We start from the raw sequence: 16,880 nt of genomic DNA on the forward strand, positions 1-16,880 counted from the left end.
CCTATTATTACCATGCTGACTCGTTTTATGACAGTTTGATGCAAGTGAATACACGAAATCTCATTTATCTGAACTGCGGAGAAAGATATAAAGACATGATTGATCATCGCAATCAAAACCCAACAGCCTGAAAAAAATTCATCTGTGACCAGCTCCCAGTTGGCTTGATATTATAAAAGAATAAAGGAATATCACACCTGAATTAAATAAAACTTTCTGCTCACAGTAGTCACTCTACCGCAATTTGCTCAACAAAATTTTGAATTTTTTTCCTTGATCCGATCCGTGATCCGGTCCGTGATCCGATCCGTGATCCGATCCGTGATCCGATCCGTGATCCGATCCGTGATCCGATCCGTGATCCGGTCCGTGATCCGATCCGTGATCCGGTCCGGTCCGATCCAGGTTTTGTCGACGCCGAAGACCTACCGAGTGACGGCAGATCTACTACTCTACTGTATTCTAAGAATTGAATGAATTATTTGTTGAAATTCTATAATAATTTCAGACTGCCAGGTATACACTTCCCGGCTGCTGGGTAAAAACAAAAAAAGAAGCAGGATACTTTTTAACACAAAGCGTTACGCTTGGATATTTACTACTCAAGTTGCTTCGTTGAGTATCCTCTTTATCCAATTGCATGTTGTTTGCCTCATCTTAAAAGTTCTGCTTACGACGATTCTTTGATTTTTCAACATCCGAGTTGTTTGTCTCAGCATCATGGTTTGTTTTAGCCTGCGTGGCAGGCCGTAGAAAGGGAGGGAAAGGGTCAAAATGAGCGCGGAGGATAGAGCACCCTTCGCGTGCTCGTTCTTTCCCTTTCCCTCCCCTTCGGACGCCTGCCACGCAGGCTAGATTTGCTTTTTGTCTGAGTTTTCGTAGTTTGAACTCGTAAATGGCTCCTTTGTCATCTCGTGAGAACAGGTATGAACTTTGCTCATCCGGCGGCTTAAACGATCGACAACTTCGAGTCTTTCCCAAACTTTATTCGAAAAACACCCGAAAACACAGCATTCACACTGTTGTTAACGAAGAAGTGAGAAGAGTGAGAGCTGTCGCATTCTCATCCCCAGTTTCTCGCACTATGCTAGGAGTGAGCCCCCATTTGGTGACCAAATACGACGACAGTGACGAACGGCTTGCAGTTTTTGACTCAACTTGGGGGAAAATGAACTCTGGGCAAATCGCTTCGCTTGTGGGAGGGCAAAAATCCGGCCATTTCGAAATTGTGCACGGAACTGACAACTGTCTGATATAGTGTCCACAAACACCATATTAACTCTTTTAAAATTCTTTTAAGATCTCTGCAACACTCTTGTAAATGGACAAAGACAGTGATTTTCATGTCAGCTTCTCAAAATAGTAGTTGCATGACGGGATTTTACAGTTCTCACAAGTAGTAATGGTGGCTCATATGACCAGTAACAAATCAGGAGCCGAGAAAGACAATAGGCTATTGTTTGGAGAACAATGGATGCTATTGTTCTCCAAATCCAAGATGGCCACCACAAATTTTAGCCAATTCGGAGCCGAATTAAGAATTCAAGATGGCGGCGCCCATGAAAGTTGGCCATGTTGGAAAACAGCCCACCAGCCTTGACAGAGGATCTGGGATCGGTCTCATGGATTTCCATGGCGACACAAATCACACCAGGGTCACGCCAAAAATGTCATGCAACTTCAAACTCAATACTTACATAGTCCTGTGGTCCTAAATGACAGAGGTCTGTCCGGCAAGCGGCCAGACTGAGAGACTTGGGTCTGAGTGTAGCCTATATAAGGTGGTACAAAGCATCATGTGACAATTCACTTCGGTATCCAATCAGAATGAATTAAAGTACTCACAGTGGTTGGCTTCCCCAGTCCCCCTCTCTTAAGGAGAGTATTAAACCAAACACCACACAATGTCAAATGTCACAAACTTTAATAGGAAATCTTTTGTGCTAACATTAAAAGATATGACGTCATTGCCATGTTGATCGAGTAAAAAGACCGGTTTCTATCGTCATCGCACAATGTTTCAAATGAACTTTAATGTCCAAAACGTTTGCGCTAAAATTACAGAAAGCCGGTCATTGTGTCTCAAATAAGATAACACTATCAAAAGAAATGGAACAGAAATAATTTTATCCAGCGTGAATGCAATCTTTGACGAGTAACGAATAATAAGCGAAAACAAAAATTTATAGGGCAAAAGGTGAGATAAAAAAATGTAATTGAAATACTTCAAGTGGAAATGAATTGCTAATGGCAGTTGGCAATAAAATCTAAACTCCTTGATCTCGACTGTTCCCTTGAGAAAAGCATCATTCAAAGGAATCTTGAACAAACAAAAGGAATTTTGGGCGACCATTGAAGAATTAACATAATTAGTCAGAGATGAAACATGGAATAAATTAAAACCGAAAAGCACATGTTTAGAAGCTGAAATCATGATAGACTGTATCTTAACCCTTGAGAATAAAATCAAAGGAATTTCAGACAAACGTTTCGTGCTTGAACTAAAGATTTAACTTCATTTACAAACACTGCAAATCACTCCTAATTCAACAATTATAGTTGTCTAAGCGGGTTTCCAATAGCGCCAAAAATAAATCACTTACCTCAAACATAGTCCTTTCCTCCAAAGTGTCACACAACTAGCAATCGCTCAACTCCATAGCCACGAAGACAGGAAAGAATGTTATGTTTAGAAAAGAAGACGTGTGCTGAACGTTGTCACAAGTAAAAACATAGGCATGCAAGGTGTGCAAGAGTTATTTTTTGTGTGTGTGAAGTCTCGGAGATAGGAGCATTCATGGAGCTGTTTACAGTAATGATTTGGTTAATTTTAAGGTTTTTTTGGTTGTGATGTACAGCAAGAAAAAAACTGGGAATTTATGATGTACATACGATGTCACATCGGTAATGGTAAGACAGCTAAATAGTAAGCCATAAAATGTTTGACTGAACAAACTACAGTAATCTGACACGTCTCCAGATTAATGTAGATACCATCGTATTTTTTTTCTTTGATTCGTTCTTTGATAAAACCCACATTGTGATTGGTGTGACACGTGCACATGCATAACTCCCTCACTCACTGATCACATAGCCCTTCCAACCCCAAGAGGAATTTTTCCTCAAAAATACTCAAGTTAAGAGACCTTTTCGCATCTTATGCGTGTCGTAAGTTCACCCTTTTACACAGCACAACACAACACAACAACACTACTTCACTGAAAATAGAAAGAAACAGAAAAAAACCTCTCTGACACATTGAAAGTCTGATTTAAATAAATTGCTCTTTAACTTGGTGCCACGCAGTCTTTAAAGAACATTTGAGCAGTTTTGGTACTTTTTACCTTTAAAATATCGGACTGAAAAGAATGTCATAAAATGCCCATCAAATAAAAATAAACTGCTACTGAAGAGACTAAAAACCGTCCAGAAATGAAAGCTTTTTTTGTTTATAATTCTGGGAACAATAGCCGATAACTTGTCAGCTCTAACTGAATTTACTCCCATATAAAAAACAAGTGTTAAGTTACCATTTGTAACTAAAGAGAGCAAACATCTCGTGGGAAAGAGTGGTGACGATTTGTCAGCTATAATTGAATTTACTCCCTTGTGAAAAACAAGAGTGTCAAATTACCCTTTGTAACTAAAAAATAAAAGCATCTCGTTATATTTGCATGCAACAAGAACAAAACAATCGTCACCTGCACTTACTATTGTAAACGTTAGAACTGTTTCAAATCTAAATAGTCTCGTTTCCTCTAAAACATGTCCTAAGAACTAGAAGCGACGACTCGTGACCTCTAATTGAATTTACGCCTTGTGAAAAACAAAAGTATCAAGTTACCTTTGTAACTAAAAATAAAAATATCTCGTTGCATTTGCATACTACTAACACACGAACTGTTCCAAACCTCAAGGCTCATCTCGTTCGTAACTAAAATCCTCAGCCTAAGCCACAGAAAATGTCGAAGTAAGCTCAACATATGAATACTTCTTCGTCTTTTATAGAAGAATAAATATGGCCGTTCTAAACTGTGTTGGGATCAAATCTTCTCATATGCCATTTACCTTTACAACAAGAAATTTGATTGCCTGTTTATAGTAGATCCAGTCTGATTGGTGTGACATACATACATCTCTCACTCACTCACTCACTCATCCATTGACCCGTCCATAACATACCCGACGCGCCGACTAAGAGGTATTTTTTTTACAAAAAAATAACTCAATGAATTCGATCAAGAGCGATCGACTTATAAACGGGTATTCACGAAACAATAGACAATGTCACGTGGTTAACAACCAATGAGAGGATGGGGGATGGGGGGTAGGCGATATCACATGGTCAGGAACCACTGAGCAGACGGGGGGATAAGGGGTTATACCGAACAGTAATGTCATTAAATTGTTTTAAGCAAAACAAATAGTCTGAGTCTTTATAACGTTTATTGAATAATAACTCCAAAGAAAGAATTGATTATAATTCTAACTCTTAAAGTCTTGACCAACAGTATTCCACAAAGTGTTGGGAACTAAACTTGTTTCCAGTTTCTCAGATTCTCGGTCCCACCTCTTCCTCCTCCTCCTCCTCCTCTTCCACCTCCTCCTCCTCCACCACCACCACCTCCTCCTCCTCCTCCTCCACCACCACCACCTCCTATACCACCACCGCATTCACCACCACCGCATTCACCACCACCGCCGCATCCACCACATTCACCACATTCACCACCACAGCCACATCCACCACCTACACCACCACCACCAGATTTACCACCACCACCACCACATTCACCACCACCTACACCACCACCACATTCACCACCACCACATCCACCATCACCGCCACCACATTTACCACCACCACCGCCACATCCACCACATTCACCACCACAGCCACATCCACCACCTACACCACCACCAGCACTACCACCAACACCACCACCACCACATTCACCACCACCACATTCACCACCACCACCGCCACATCCACCACATTCACCACCACAGCCACATCCACCACCACTGCCGCCACCACCTCCACCACACTCATCAACTCCATCATTAATCATGTATAAAACTAAGGCATTAACTGCCTCAATTCATTTTGAGTCAAACTAGCAAGGAGTCATGTCCCTTTATTGTCGATATTGTCATAGACTATTCTCTTGTGCAGACAGTAGAATTCGTCACGAAAAACGTAGTTGTCAACGCAGTGGATCAGAAAAGACATGAGATGTCCCAAATATCACATTTCCTACCAAAAAGCACCATGGGATCCCTAGTAGAATAGAAATGGGAGAAGCGTTTTGGTTCAAGACACCCTCCAGTATTTTGGTCGTGGGTCCTTCTGGTTGTGGCAAGACTTGTTTTACCGAATCGTTACTCTTGGATCACTTGGAGGAATTGTTTGTAAACCCTCCCCCAACGATTCATTATTGCTACAGGGCGTGGCGAGACGGATTCTGAGACATGGAAGACGCTGGTGTGCAATTTCACGAGGGGATTCCAGAGTCAGACCATCTCAAGTCATGGTTTCCGAAGGGTGGATTCCTCGTATTAGACAATCTGATGACAGAGGGAGGTGAGGACAAAGCGTTGCTAGACTTATTCACCAAACACTCTCATCATCAAAATATCACCGTGTTGTGCTTGTGCCAAGACATGTTTCCACCAGGGAAATACGCCAAGAGTATTCCAAAATTATTAAACTAAACTGACAAGAATAAATCATAGGAATTTTTTTTCAGTCATACCGACACATATCAAGGGATGGTTGGTACACCTATTCATTAATGCTTTCAAAGCACGCGGCATTTTGAATAGCCCAAGGGGCAACAAAGCGCACGGCAATTTGATTATGCGTTAAGCACTGAAGGGTATAAATACTTCAGCATTTTTTATTTTTGAGTACAACGACTCATGTTCATAATGGAGTGTGCTAAAAATTTCGATGTTTCAGAAGCGCTATTGGAAGTGGAGAAAGATGTCTCTCTTCCTAGCAACTCTTTAGTGGATGGTACACCGTCACCAAAGATCAGCAGGAAGGTAGGACTGAAGAAGATGAAGATTTTTCTAGACCAAAACTTCATGGCAAGAGTGCCGGAGAAATATATCAGGCACTCTAAGGAGTTGCTTCTTCGTAAAAGAATAGCAGAACAGGAAGAGACTATCGCACTCCTCATGAATGCGTTAGACTTACTTCTGAGGCAGTAAGTAAAACATCAAAACAAAAACGGCTCCTTTAGGAGCCACCACATGTCCTAAAAGCAATGATCAATGATAACATTATTTTATAATGAGAAAATAACATTCATCTAACATGACACTCTCTCCCCCTTCGTCAACACACACACACCTTGTTCGTAAATAGCGTATGGATTTGAATGATTCTTTTCTCCAGAGAACAGTCGAGATCAAGGAGTTTAGATTTTATTGCAAACCGCTATTAGCAATTCATTTCTACTTTTATTTTTCTTCTCACCTTTTACTCTATAAATTTTTGTCTTTGCTTATTATTCGCTACTCTTCAAAGATTGCATTTACGCTAGATCAAATTATTTCTGTTGCATTTCTTTCATAGTGTTATCTGATTTGAGACACAATGACCAGCTTTCTGTAATTTTGGCGCAAACGTTTTGGACATTAAAGTTCATTTGAAAAATTGTGATGACGATAGAAACTGGTCTTTTTACTTGATCAACATGGCAATGACGTCATATCTTATAATGTTAGCGCAAAAGATTTGCTATTAAAGTTCGTGACATTTGACATTGATGTTTGGTTTAGTGCTCTCCTTAAGAGAGGGGGACTGGGGAAGCCAACCACTGTAAATACTTTAATTCACTCTGATTGGTTACCGATGAGGTCATCGTCCATGATGCTTTGCCACACCCTGTATAGGCTAGAGTCGGACCCAAGTCTCTCAGTCTGGCCACTTGCCGGACGGACCTCTGTCATTTAGGACCACAGGACACTGTAAGTATCAATTTTGAAGTTGCATGACATTTTTTTTGCGTGACCCTGGTGTGATTTGTGTTGTCATGGAAATCCGTGAGACCGATCCCAGTCCTCCATCGAGGCTGGTGGGCCGTTTTCCAACATGGCCGACTTTCGTAGGCGCCGCCATCTTGAATTCTTAATTTGGCTCCTAATTGGCTAAAACTTGTGGCGGCCATCTTGGATTTGGAGAACAATAGCATCCATTGTTCTCCAAAGAATAGCCTATTGTCTTTCTCGGCTCCTGATTGGTTACCGGTCGTATGAGCTACCATTACTACTCTCACAAAACTGATAGAATTACCTCTGGAATATTTTAAGAGTTTGTATGGTTTTGATGAGAGACCCTGGGAATGAGGTTGGTTTTCAGTAACACTGTCTCAAAATTAGAGTCGTTTGACCACAGGAGCCCATACAAGCGGCGTGTCTGTTTGTATGTTTGAAATATAAAGAAATGTATGGGAATATCAAAGAGTCGTAATATCGTAAACTGATATTGAGTAATGTCCATGTTAAAGCTCAAAATAAACGTGAATCTACCTGAGTTATTGTGCATTGTCGTTTCTGCGGCTCAAACTGGCGAATTTGAGCGATTTGATGGGTTTTGCATTGACCCAGACTTCCTTCTTATCACGTGTAGTAACAATGTCTCCTTCTTATAACGTGTAGTAACAGTCAATGCAATACCCACCAAATCGCTCAAATTCGCCATTTTGAGCCACAGAAACGACAATACACAACAACTGAGGTGGATTTAAGTTTATTTTGAGCTTTAACATGGACACTACTTGATATCAGTTTACGCTACTAAGACTCTTTAAATATTCCCATACATTTCTTTATATTTCGAACATACAAACAGACACGCCGCTTGTATGGTTCCCCTGTGGTTTGACAATCTACATGTATGCATTTTGAACCATGTTTCAAGGTCCATAACTTGGTCAAATGGTCAATCTCAATACAACCTTTCTTGTTGTGGTGTCAAATTTATTGAAACTCACATCAATAAACAATTTTGAAACGGCCAATTCCCACACTAAATACTGAAAATATTTAGGCAGCTGAAATCCAGACAGACCAAGGACCCTCATAAGTGGACTTCAATGCAGTTTATTCTTCTTCCAGTGTAAATCCAAAGTAGGCTCAAGTGTACATCAGATTCCACATCCAGGAGAAATTCAAATTACATATTACAATGCTGTTACATTTACACTACTTGCTTGATAATATCTGCAGCTAAACAAATTTAGTTACAAAGTTACAAGCACACAAACCTCACAGATGACAGGTGTTGTAGAAGGCTCTGGAAGGTTTAGTAAAGAAATGTAAATGCAGCATAGACAAGGCTAAGATATGTTGCCAAAGAGTTGGACTCCAGAAAGCCTAGCCATCTGTTCTTATGACAAAGGTGTCACCTTGCTAGGGGGTCTAGGGGCATGCACCACCTTGGAAATATTGAAAATTGAAGTGACGTGTTTCCCATTATTCTAAGTGGAAACATGACTCTCTTTTACAATCATTATTTGTAATCATAAATTTGAATTACTGATATGGTGAGTTGAAACACAATACCTTGCCAAAACTTTCAACTTAACAGTTGCTCAGTTACATGCACATATAGTTTCAACTTGTACTTCCACAGTTTTGAACAGCAATAAATAAATGAAGGTTTACATGTGAACTCCGGGGTGGAGGGGGGGGGGGACTTGCATATGAAAGGGGTGGGGATGCTCAGCGGAAATTTTGAATTAAACCCCTAAGGAGACCAATCATGGCGTGGCCCAGATTTTTTGACCCCTAAAAGAGACCATATTTAAAACATTAAATATATACTTTTATATTCCTTCATGTGAAACGCTAAATGAGACCTTCACAGCTACATATGGGCTACATATGGGCTACATGTGATGGCGTTTTGCCCAGAACACCCTAAGTGAGACCAAAATCCAAAATTTACACCCCTAAGGGAGACGAAGAGCATCCCAACCCCTTTCATATGCAAGTCCCTCTCCCAGGTGTAAACTAGGGATGATTTTCAAAAGAAAATCTCATTATATTTATATACAAATGTCAAATCAAATACACAATAATATATACCTAAACTGGCAATAACTTACAACTCTTTTTCATTGTGGTATTTAATTAAGCACTGGTCAATGAAAGAGTTCAGTTCACTAAGGTATTCATCAGCATGTTCTCTGTAGTGATTCACATGTTCTGAACTGTCCCAGCATTTGGATATAACATTGACTCCCTTGTCTCTCCGTGCTTGGGCATAAGAGTCAATGTCTTGGTATGGAGCAAACCTATCTGACTTAGAATAGAATATTAACTGTCCGCAGTTCAGTGGAGATTGTGTTAAATCAGACATGAAGCGCTTCACGGTGCTGTTGAAGTAAATCACTGGAGGAACAAACACTGTCAAAGAATACCACACTAGACTTTTGAGTATTGGACTTTCAACCATATCTACAATACTCTCTTTTGTGGCTTTTAAACTGTTAATGTCTGGATTGATGGGACAACTGTCAAAGACTGTTCCTACAACTTGTAGTGCCTGATAGAATGGCTCTGTAGGATATGAAAGGCCTTCCATAATATGAAAGAACATAGCGCAACCACCATTACTAAATGCATAAAGAAATACAGGTCTCCTTTGACAGTTAAGTTCAACCAGAAGATCCAAAATATGAAGGCTGATTTTCTTCACCTTGGTTCCAGCTCTAAAAAATGTGTTTAATGGATTGGCAGGAACACAGATACTGTCAAAGTTCTTTGCTTCAAATATCTTGCTGTACTTTTTTAGGTGTTTACCTCTGGAACTGTTCCATCCAAGAATAACAACAACAGGTCTATCCAGTGTTGATCCTTGTGTCTTTGTAATGATTGCCCCATATTTACTGCCTGGTGATTCACCTGAGTGTACTCCATACCCTTTATATCTGCTGCTGCCATTCAGTTGCTTAATAAGTACTCCTTGAGCACCTGAGAAGACTCCATGGTTAGACAATCTTGTTAGGGGAAGCCCTGCAATTAACGCACACGTGGTAGCCGGAACCTTGTATTAATCAGAGCATGTAGCATGGAATTTAAATTTAAAGCATATTCTTGCTGACTTTTCTGTTCAACAGCAGTTCATAAAAAATATGTTTGTTATTAATCAATTAACATGATTAATCAGTAATATTTGACCTCCTGTCATAAAATTGCAATTCAGGGAGTAATTTGTGCTCGTAATTTTACATTGGCTTTGCAGCATGCTCGTACGAGTTTGACATTACTTGAGAGATTTGTTCCTGAATTGTTCTCATCTTGGTCCAGTTACCATTACTAGCTGCTGAAACACTGTCAAAAAATACTGGCAAAAGATGAATTAAATACCTCCTGGGAATAAGAAATATTCAGTGTTCAGATATGGTCTGGGCTATTTCAGTCCGGTCACGCCACAATGCAGACCATGCAGACTGTGCAGACTGAGTACTTTTTTTTTTTTCTTATTCTTGTTTTTGCGTTTACTTTTGACTCGCATATTTTTTGGTTCTGTTCAATCATATATCGGAGTGTTTGTTATCCACAGGCCGTGCAAACTCGGTGGTATGTGACTGTTGATGTGTTATAGATTTTGCAAGGGAAACTCCCTTTAATAGTCCTAAATATGCTTAAGTAAAGCTATTTTAAAATGTAGAAATAAACTTCACTTGTAATGTAATGTGACACGTAACTTGTGCATTTTCTACTCTTCCTATACAAAGTGTAATTCCAAATGGCTGTTAGAGTGTGACTGTGATCACGCCAAAAAGCCTAGCGCATGGAAAGATCGATCACAGAAAACTGAATAGCATTTGAAATTCTCAGCACAGTACGGTTGCCGTGACGAGTTGAGGCGATGGTTAATTTATCTGTCCTTATGGCAGTTGTGTTTTTACGGTGATTTAGACTATGAGTGGTCCCTCTTTTGCTTAGTCCATTGTGCGTGACGCATAACCTCGAGGAAAAAATTTCATGTGAGCATTTTTTTTCCCTCAAGGTTTACTTACAGTCATGTTCAACTAAGTGAAAGAGGGAATCAAATACTCCTAGTCTAATGGCAATTCTGTGCTTTGCAAAGCAAAAGCGATTTGTGGGACGAGGTCACTTAGAGTCACCGTCCTTGCTTTGTTTTATGATCCAGTTAAGAGGAGAACAAGGACTAAGAAAATGGAAAAAAAAACAAAAAAAAACAAAAAAAACAAAAAAACACAACAACAAATTGGACAAAATAAACAAAACCAAAAACTCGTCGAAAATTGACGCAATTTGCGCCCAGAATATATAGAAGTTTATTTTTATGCTTGATTTTAGTATATTTAGGACCAGTAAAGGGAATTTCCCATAGAAAGTCTATTAAACGCGTGAATCAACAGTCAAACGTTGAGTTTGTGCCGCCTGTGGATAAATAACAAACATTAGGACATATTGAACACTATTTTGTCACTAGAAGCGAAAAAAGTGAGTCAAGTGCCAGAAAAAAAGTACTCAGTCTGCACGGTCTGCACGGTCTGCACGGTCTGCACGGTCTGTAGTCTGCATGGTCTGCGTTTTGGGGTGTCCGGAAGATGGAACCTCCATTTTTCTTTACATTTCTGACGAAGGTACTCTTCATTATCTGGCTGCAATAAACTCAGTATACATTGGAAAAATCAATGCTTACCACTAAGGAGACTTTTAACTTTTAAGCCCGAGTTCATCGACCAAACTTTTTTTGCGACAAAGACGAGAACTTCACAAGTCCGTGTAGCTCCATACATGTGCTGAACGAATATCGACATGCAGGGGAAGATACGTCGTAGCAAGAGAAATATAGTGTACCTTCATTCCCAGGTTCTCTCTTCTAACTTCTAACCTGTTTTACAATAATGGCGTAGACCATGTGCTCATTTGTGGAATGAAGAATGGCTCTTTCTTTCAAGGTATTATACTATGGTACTAAACAAGGTTGCAATTTTAAGAATGTTTCTCTAATTTTAATTTGTGTGTTCAGTTTTCAAATATACTAGGTACTGTTTATCGACAAGGAAACGTAGTGTTTACTGCGGATGGTGATTGTGTTGTGAGTCCAGTTGGTAACAGAGCATCTGTTTTTGACCTTAAAAAGTAAGTTTTTTCTAAATTTGAACAACAGTATAAGATAACCAGAAACGTAATCGCAAAATGTGTTAGCTCCGAGGTAACCTCAAGCGCAAATCGTAACTTTTTGGCCATTGCATTTTAAATCCACCCCCACCCCGTATCTACAAGGTAAGTCAAAATTTACTCCTTTAAAAAGTTGCTTGATTTTCACGTACCCTCGCAATAAAAAGGGGGGCCTGGAAAAGTCCCTAAATAACTCCTGATAAATTGCTAGATTCTCCCTCCAAACTGCCTTGCATTCCATTGTGAAACGAAAGGAGAGTTTGACATTGCATCAACAGTCACATAGGGCCTTATTCTACACCCAAAGATCAAACAATGACCCATGCCATCAGAGTCAACTTCCATAGCCCCTTAAGAAAATTTCATCAAATAGGGGAAGTTGTTGTGAGTACAGGGTGGAACAACTCTCAAACATCAGGTAGCTTTTGTAGAGCCCTGTTCAAATGGTGCATAATAGTTGGTGCTAGTATAACACATTGCATTATATCTCCCTAATTGTCATCAATAAGAAGCTCAAAGGGCCCAGAACTGTGGCTGCAAGTTTAATTTAACTACTTTTTTCTGTCATCTGTGCCCCTGGGGAGTAGGGAATTTGGTGCAAAAGGCCTTCGCGGGTGTGGGGAATTTGAACCTTGCCTGGGTGGGTTGGGAACCGGAAGTGTCAAGTCTTTCCAGCAGAATACATGTGGTTGTTCCAGGTATGGAGAAGTTTAAAGGAAAAGATGTTACTTTTGTTAGTGAATGGCTGACAAGTCAAGGGCTGGAAGAGCTTTATTTAAGTTCTGTGATTTTTAGGTTTTAAAGCTTGAATATTCAAATCAATTGCTGGTCAATGTGTAGAAAGTCATGGTCACTGATCTTGCCTTTTTCATAAAACTGTTGTTGTCTGCAGAGCATGAATTGCTATTGAATAGTGACTGAACAAATGCTGTGAAATTTCAACAACCTCTCTCAAACAATTTTATATTTTAAATACAGTGGAACCTCCCGTAAGCAACCACCCAAAATGTCAAGCCTCAGTATTCACTTATGGGAGGTGGTCGCTTACGAGAGCTTAGACCATGTTGGGTCAAAATTTTGCCTCATTAGCAAAAGGTAACTTCATGTTTTAAATGTTTTATTCATGTGAAAAGTCACTTTTGAAAAAAATCAGGTACTTCCCATTGAGAAATTTCTGTCTCTTGTACAACTAAGAAATGTGATAATGTTACAACACCTTATTGTCAAATTTTTGCTCTATTATCGATCAACTGGTCGCTTATGGGAGGTTTAAAGCAAACAAAAAGTTCAAACTTTTAGCTCTAAAAGTGGTCGCGGTTGCTTACAAAAAGTGGTCGCTTACAAGAGGTTCCAAATATAGTGATTTGACTTGGAAACTGTTCAATGGTATTTTGGAGAACTGGTCGCTGAGGAGAGGTGGTTGCTTACGAGAGGTGGTCGCAACTGGAGGTTCAACTGTATAATTCATTTGAAGGTTAATTGCTTTCAGTTGTTAAACATGTCTAGTATCATAAATTTTTCACACCGTGGAGTGACGCTTGCAAGTTAAAAAACAGCGGCGCCAAAAACTAATCCACAACTTTGCTCAATTTTATAGCTTTCCTTGGTCACACAAGGCACTTGGGTAGGGTATTTGAATACAATTTTCGCCCAGGAATTTGAATGAGCCAATCTTCAAAAGTTCAAATGCTGGGGGGGAGGGGTTGTCCAAGGGGGAGGGATGTTGAAGCTTAAGATAAGATGAGATAAGATAACGTTATTTATACACAGTTTTTCCATCAGTCAACAAAGTTACTGGGCTATGTACCTATCTGCCTACTTACAATAAAAATTAAAGCAAAAAAAAAAACTGCTCTCATGGAGGCTGTGTCTAAAAGTTTACTTAAAATTAAGATTACTTTAAACTGTGGTGACTTAATTTAGATTTGAAATCGGTCAGTGAAGATGCTTGTCTTAGGTCTATAGGTAAGTTACGAGAAGTGGTCTTCAAATTGATCGGCTCGTAATGAAACCTTTCATTGGATAGTCACACAAGTCACATAAAAGGCCAAGGTTTCATGACTAAAGGTTACGGGAAATTTTCTTAATGGGTTATAATTTCCACAAATAATTCACACACTTTCCAAGGGATGGCAAGATGATTTGAACCTCCACATCGTGCTTGAGTTTTCGAGATCAAAGATCCCCCTCCTGTGTAGATCTTGGTAATTGGAAAGTCTTAAATTTTATTAACAGCTATTAAAAAGAAGCTATAGTGCATAGCGGCTTACACAATGGGCTTGGCTTTCAGGATTTCATAATGTTATTATTGTATTTGTATTAAGGTTACTTCCCACCTTCACGGGTGTCCTTTGGGAAACAATTCGTATGTGCCCCAGTTTTAACGCAACCATAACAAACTAGATATCCACATCTAAAGTTGGAACAGCTTAAAATATGCGAGATTTTAGCTCATAAAGGTTCGTAAACAACTCGCCCCACACCAGAAGTTTATCTTGCCTCCTGGCATCAATGACAATGGATTGGGAAATCCCGGGAAAAACATCGCATTGCAACATGTTTTCTATCTCGCTGTAGCCTTGAAGAGGAAGACATTTAAATGGGCAAAGTAGCCAAAGGCAAAAGAAAAACCCATGGCAAAACAAGCAAAGCCAGCAATGTAGTGGAGCGCAAAGGGCTTCTATTTGCAAATTTGTCAAATATGTGATATGAACAAAACCAAATAACACAAAATACGAGCTTCAAGATGAGCGTCTGCGGGAAAAGTCCCATGGCAGTTTCCTCCACTTAAGAGATTATGGCAACTTTTCCAGTTTATTAACTTTATTTGAAAATGCATTTTTTTCTAGATAAGTTGGCTGCTTTTCGAGATTTTTAAGATTTTTCTTTTGTAAACACTAGATAAAATGACTGACTTCAATTTTGTCAAATAAAAGAAAAATTGATTTTTTTTGCTGAAGGTGGGAAGTAGCCCTCAGTTGGTTGTTCACAAGATTAGAGTGTTCACAAGAGAGGCGTTAATAAATTACTGTCTTTGTATTGTGTATGCCATAGCTGGATGAATTGAATAATAAACAGGAAGAAAATGGCAACTATTTTCTGTTTTATGGACTTCGTAAATATACCATTTTGTGAAATACATGGCATGTTATTTAGGAAATTATATGACTAACATGCCGTAATATTCTACTTAGCTGGGGCTGTACCAACTACAATCCCAGATAAGAGTAGCTAGTTGAGACAAATGTCAGTGTTGCACAGATCATAATCTTTCATCAAATGCGAGAACTAAAAGCATATTTTCAAGCATTGTCCATTCTCCCCCCCCCCCCCCCCAAATTATCATTGTTTTAGAAGGTTGGTAATACACAAGGCATAAGTTTCACTTGTAGAAATGATCAACTCTAAGAAGTCTTGCCCTTGCTAACCTGAATATGTTGGAAAATTGTTTTGACTCAACATTTCCCTCTCTTTAGTTTCTTTGAAATCACTCAAACTAGTGATTCATCATTTTTAATTTTCTTAAATGACTTATGGTTTGGTCTAAAATGATAGTACATTTGGACCAATGTAGTTGGATAATGTTTTTCATTTTGTATGTTTATGTCATAATTAGTAACAAGTCATGGACCCTACCTTTTGGAAATCATAAGAACATATCAAGAATTTGTTTGTCTCCAGATGGCAGGATAATCATTACCGTTGATGATGGTTAGTACAGAGATTTATGTGTTCTTTGGCAGCTATGCTATACAGTTTACTCCCAATGTCTTGAACAACTTTACAACTTTTTATTACAACTTTTATTATGACTCGCATATTTACAATTTTACAGAAATATATACACATTAAGTTAAAAAAGCTTGACAATAGCAACAGCGCAAACCCGCACGTAGCCTGGGCTAATCTAGGCGGACCACATCTATATTTATATTAGACCATTAATACATAAATAAGATTGTTATGCAACTACTTATAGGAGGATTTACGAAACTGTTTAATACAAGTACATTTACATATTTTGATTGACACTAGGAGCTATGATTTACTAGAGATAAACTAAACTATGGGTTGAAATTAATCAGGAACTAAATTTAAGAACTTGAGTCAGGGTGTTGACTTGCAAGGAAAATGAAAATTAGTTTCAACTGACACACGTGAAAATGCATTTTATGAGAAAAATTTTCAACTGGAATGAAATTATACAAAAAATAGATGACTGGATACCAAGCATTACACAAATTTGAAAATGAGACAATTAAAAGCTAAAATTCCTTACAATATAATATCCCCTCAATAATGCATGGAGCTGTGTTTCAAAGCTTTAATCAGTTTTGCAAAATCTTAATTCCATTTCAAAGTAGTTGTGAGGCCACACACTTTTGTAGTAGGGTCATACAGCTTCTTATTTCCTATAATTTTAAGGTGTACAACCCTTATACCAGTCTTTTTTGTACAGTCTTCCAAGGAAGTGGTGCATAGGGTTGTACTAGATATATTAAAAATAAATATTCCCACTTACCGTAGAATGCTGATTAGGTCAGAATTGTAGGTTGGTGAAGGGGTAAATCATTATCAGCAGTGTGGACCTCTTTGGCCTGGATGTACAATTTCATTTGTTCAAATTGTGATGGATGGAGTCAGCATGACCATTAAGCTCAGCCATCATTCTTTTCTTTGAAATTATCATCTATAAAATATCAAGA

The 16,880-nt window shown here is 38.9% G+C and overlaps 2 protein-coding genes across 2 annotated transcripts in view; one reads left to right on the forward strand and one right to left on the reverse strand.

The window, feature by feature from the left end:
• Positions 1-8,096: 8,096 nt before the first annotated feature.
• On the reverse strand, positions 8,097-11,826 carry LOC110068281 (transmembrane protein 53-like). The gene is made up of 2 exons (XM_089273369.1): positions 11,693-11,826; positions 8,097-10,029 (listed from the first exon to the last, which is right to left on the reverse strand). Exons 1-2 carry the CDS (start codon positions 11,808-11,810, stop codon positions 9,116-9,118), a joined length of 1,032 nt encoding a protein of 343 aa, XP_089129495.1. The 5' UTR covers positions 11,811-11,826; the 3' UTR covers positions 8,097-9,115.
• Positions 11,827-11,856: 30 nt separating this feature from the next.
• Positions 11,857-16,880, forward strand: part of LOC110068325 (periodic tryptophan protein 2 homolog) — a 138,670-nt gene continuing 133,646 nt past the window's right edge. Inside the window, exons 1-3 of the mRNA XM_089273368.1 lie at positions 11,857-11,951; positions 12,023-12,135; positions 15,791-15,885. Of these exons, the coding sequence (XP_089129494.1) occupies positions 11,934-11,951; positions 12,023-12,135; positions 15,791-15,885 (226 nt within the window). The 5' untranslated portion in view covers positions 11,857-11,933. The remainder of the gene's footprint in view (positions 11,952-12,022; positions 12,136-15,790; positions 15,886-16,880) is intronic.

Source organism: Orbicella faveolata, unplaced genomic scaffold, assembly GCF_042242905.1.
Source record: "Orbicella faveolata isolate gen_17 unplaced genomic scaffold, um_ofav_v1 contig_35, whole genome shotgun sequence".
NCBI lineage: Eukaryota > Metazoa > Cnidaria > Anthozoa > Scleractinia > Merulinidae > Orbicella > Orbicella faveolata.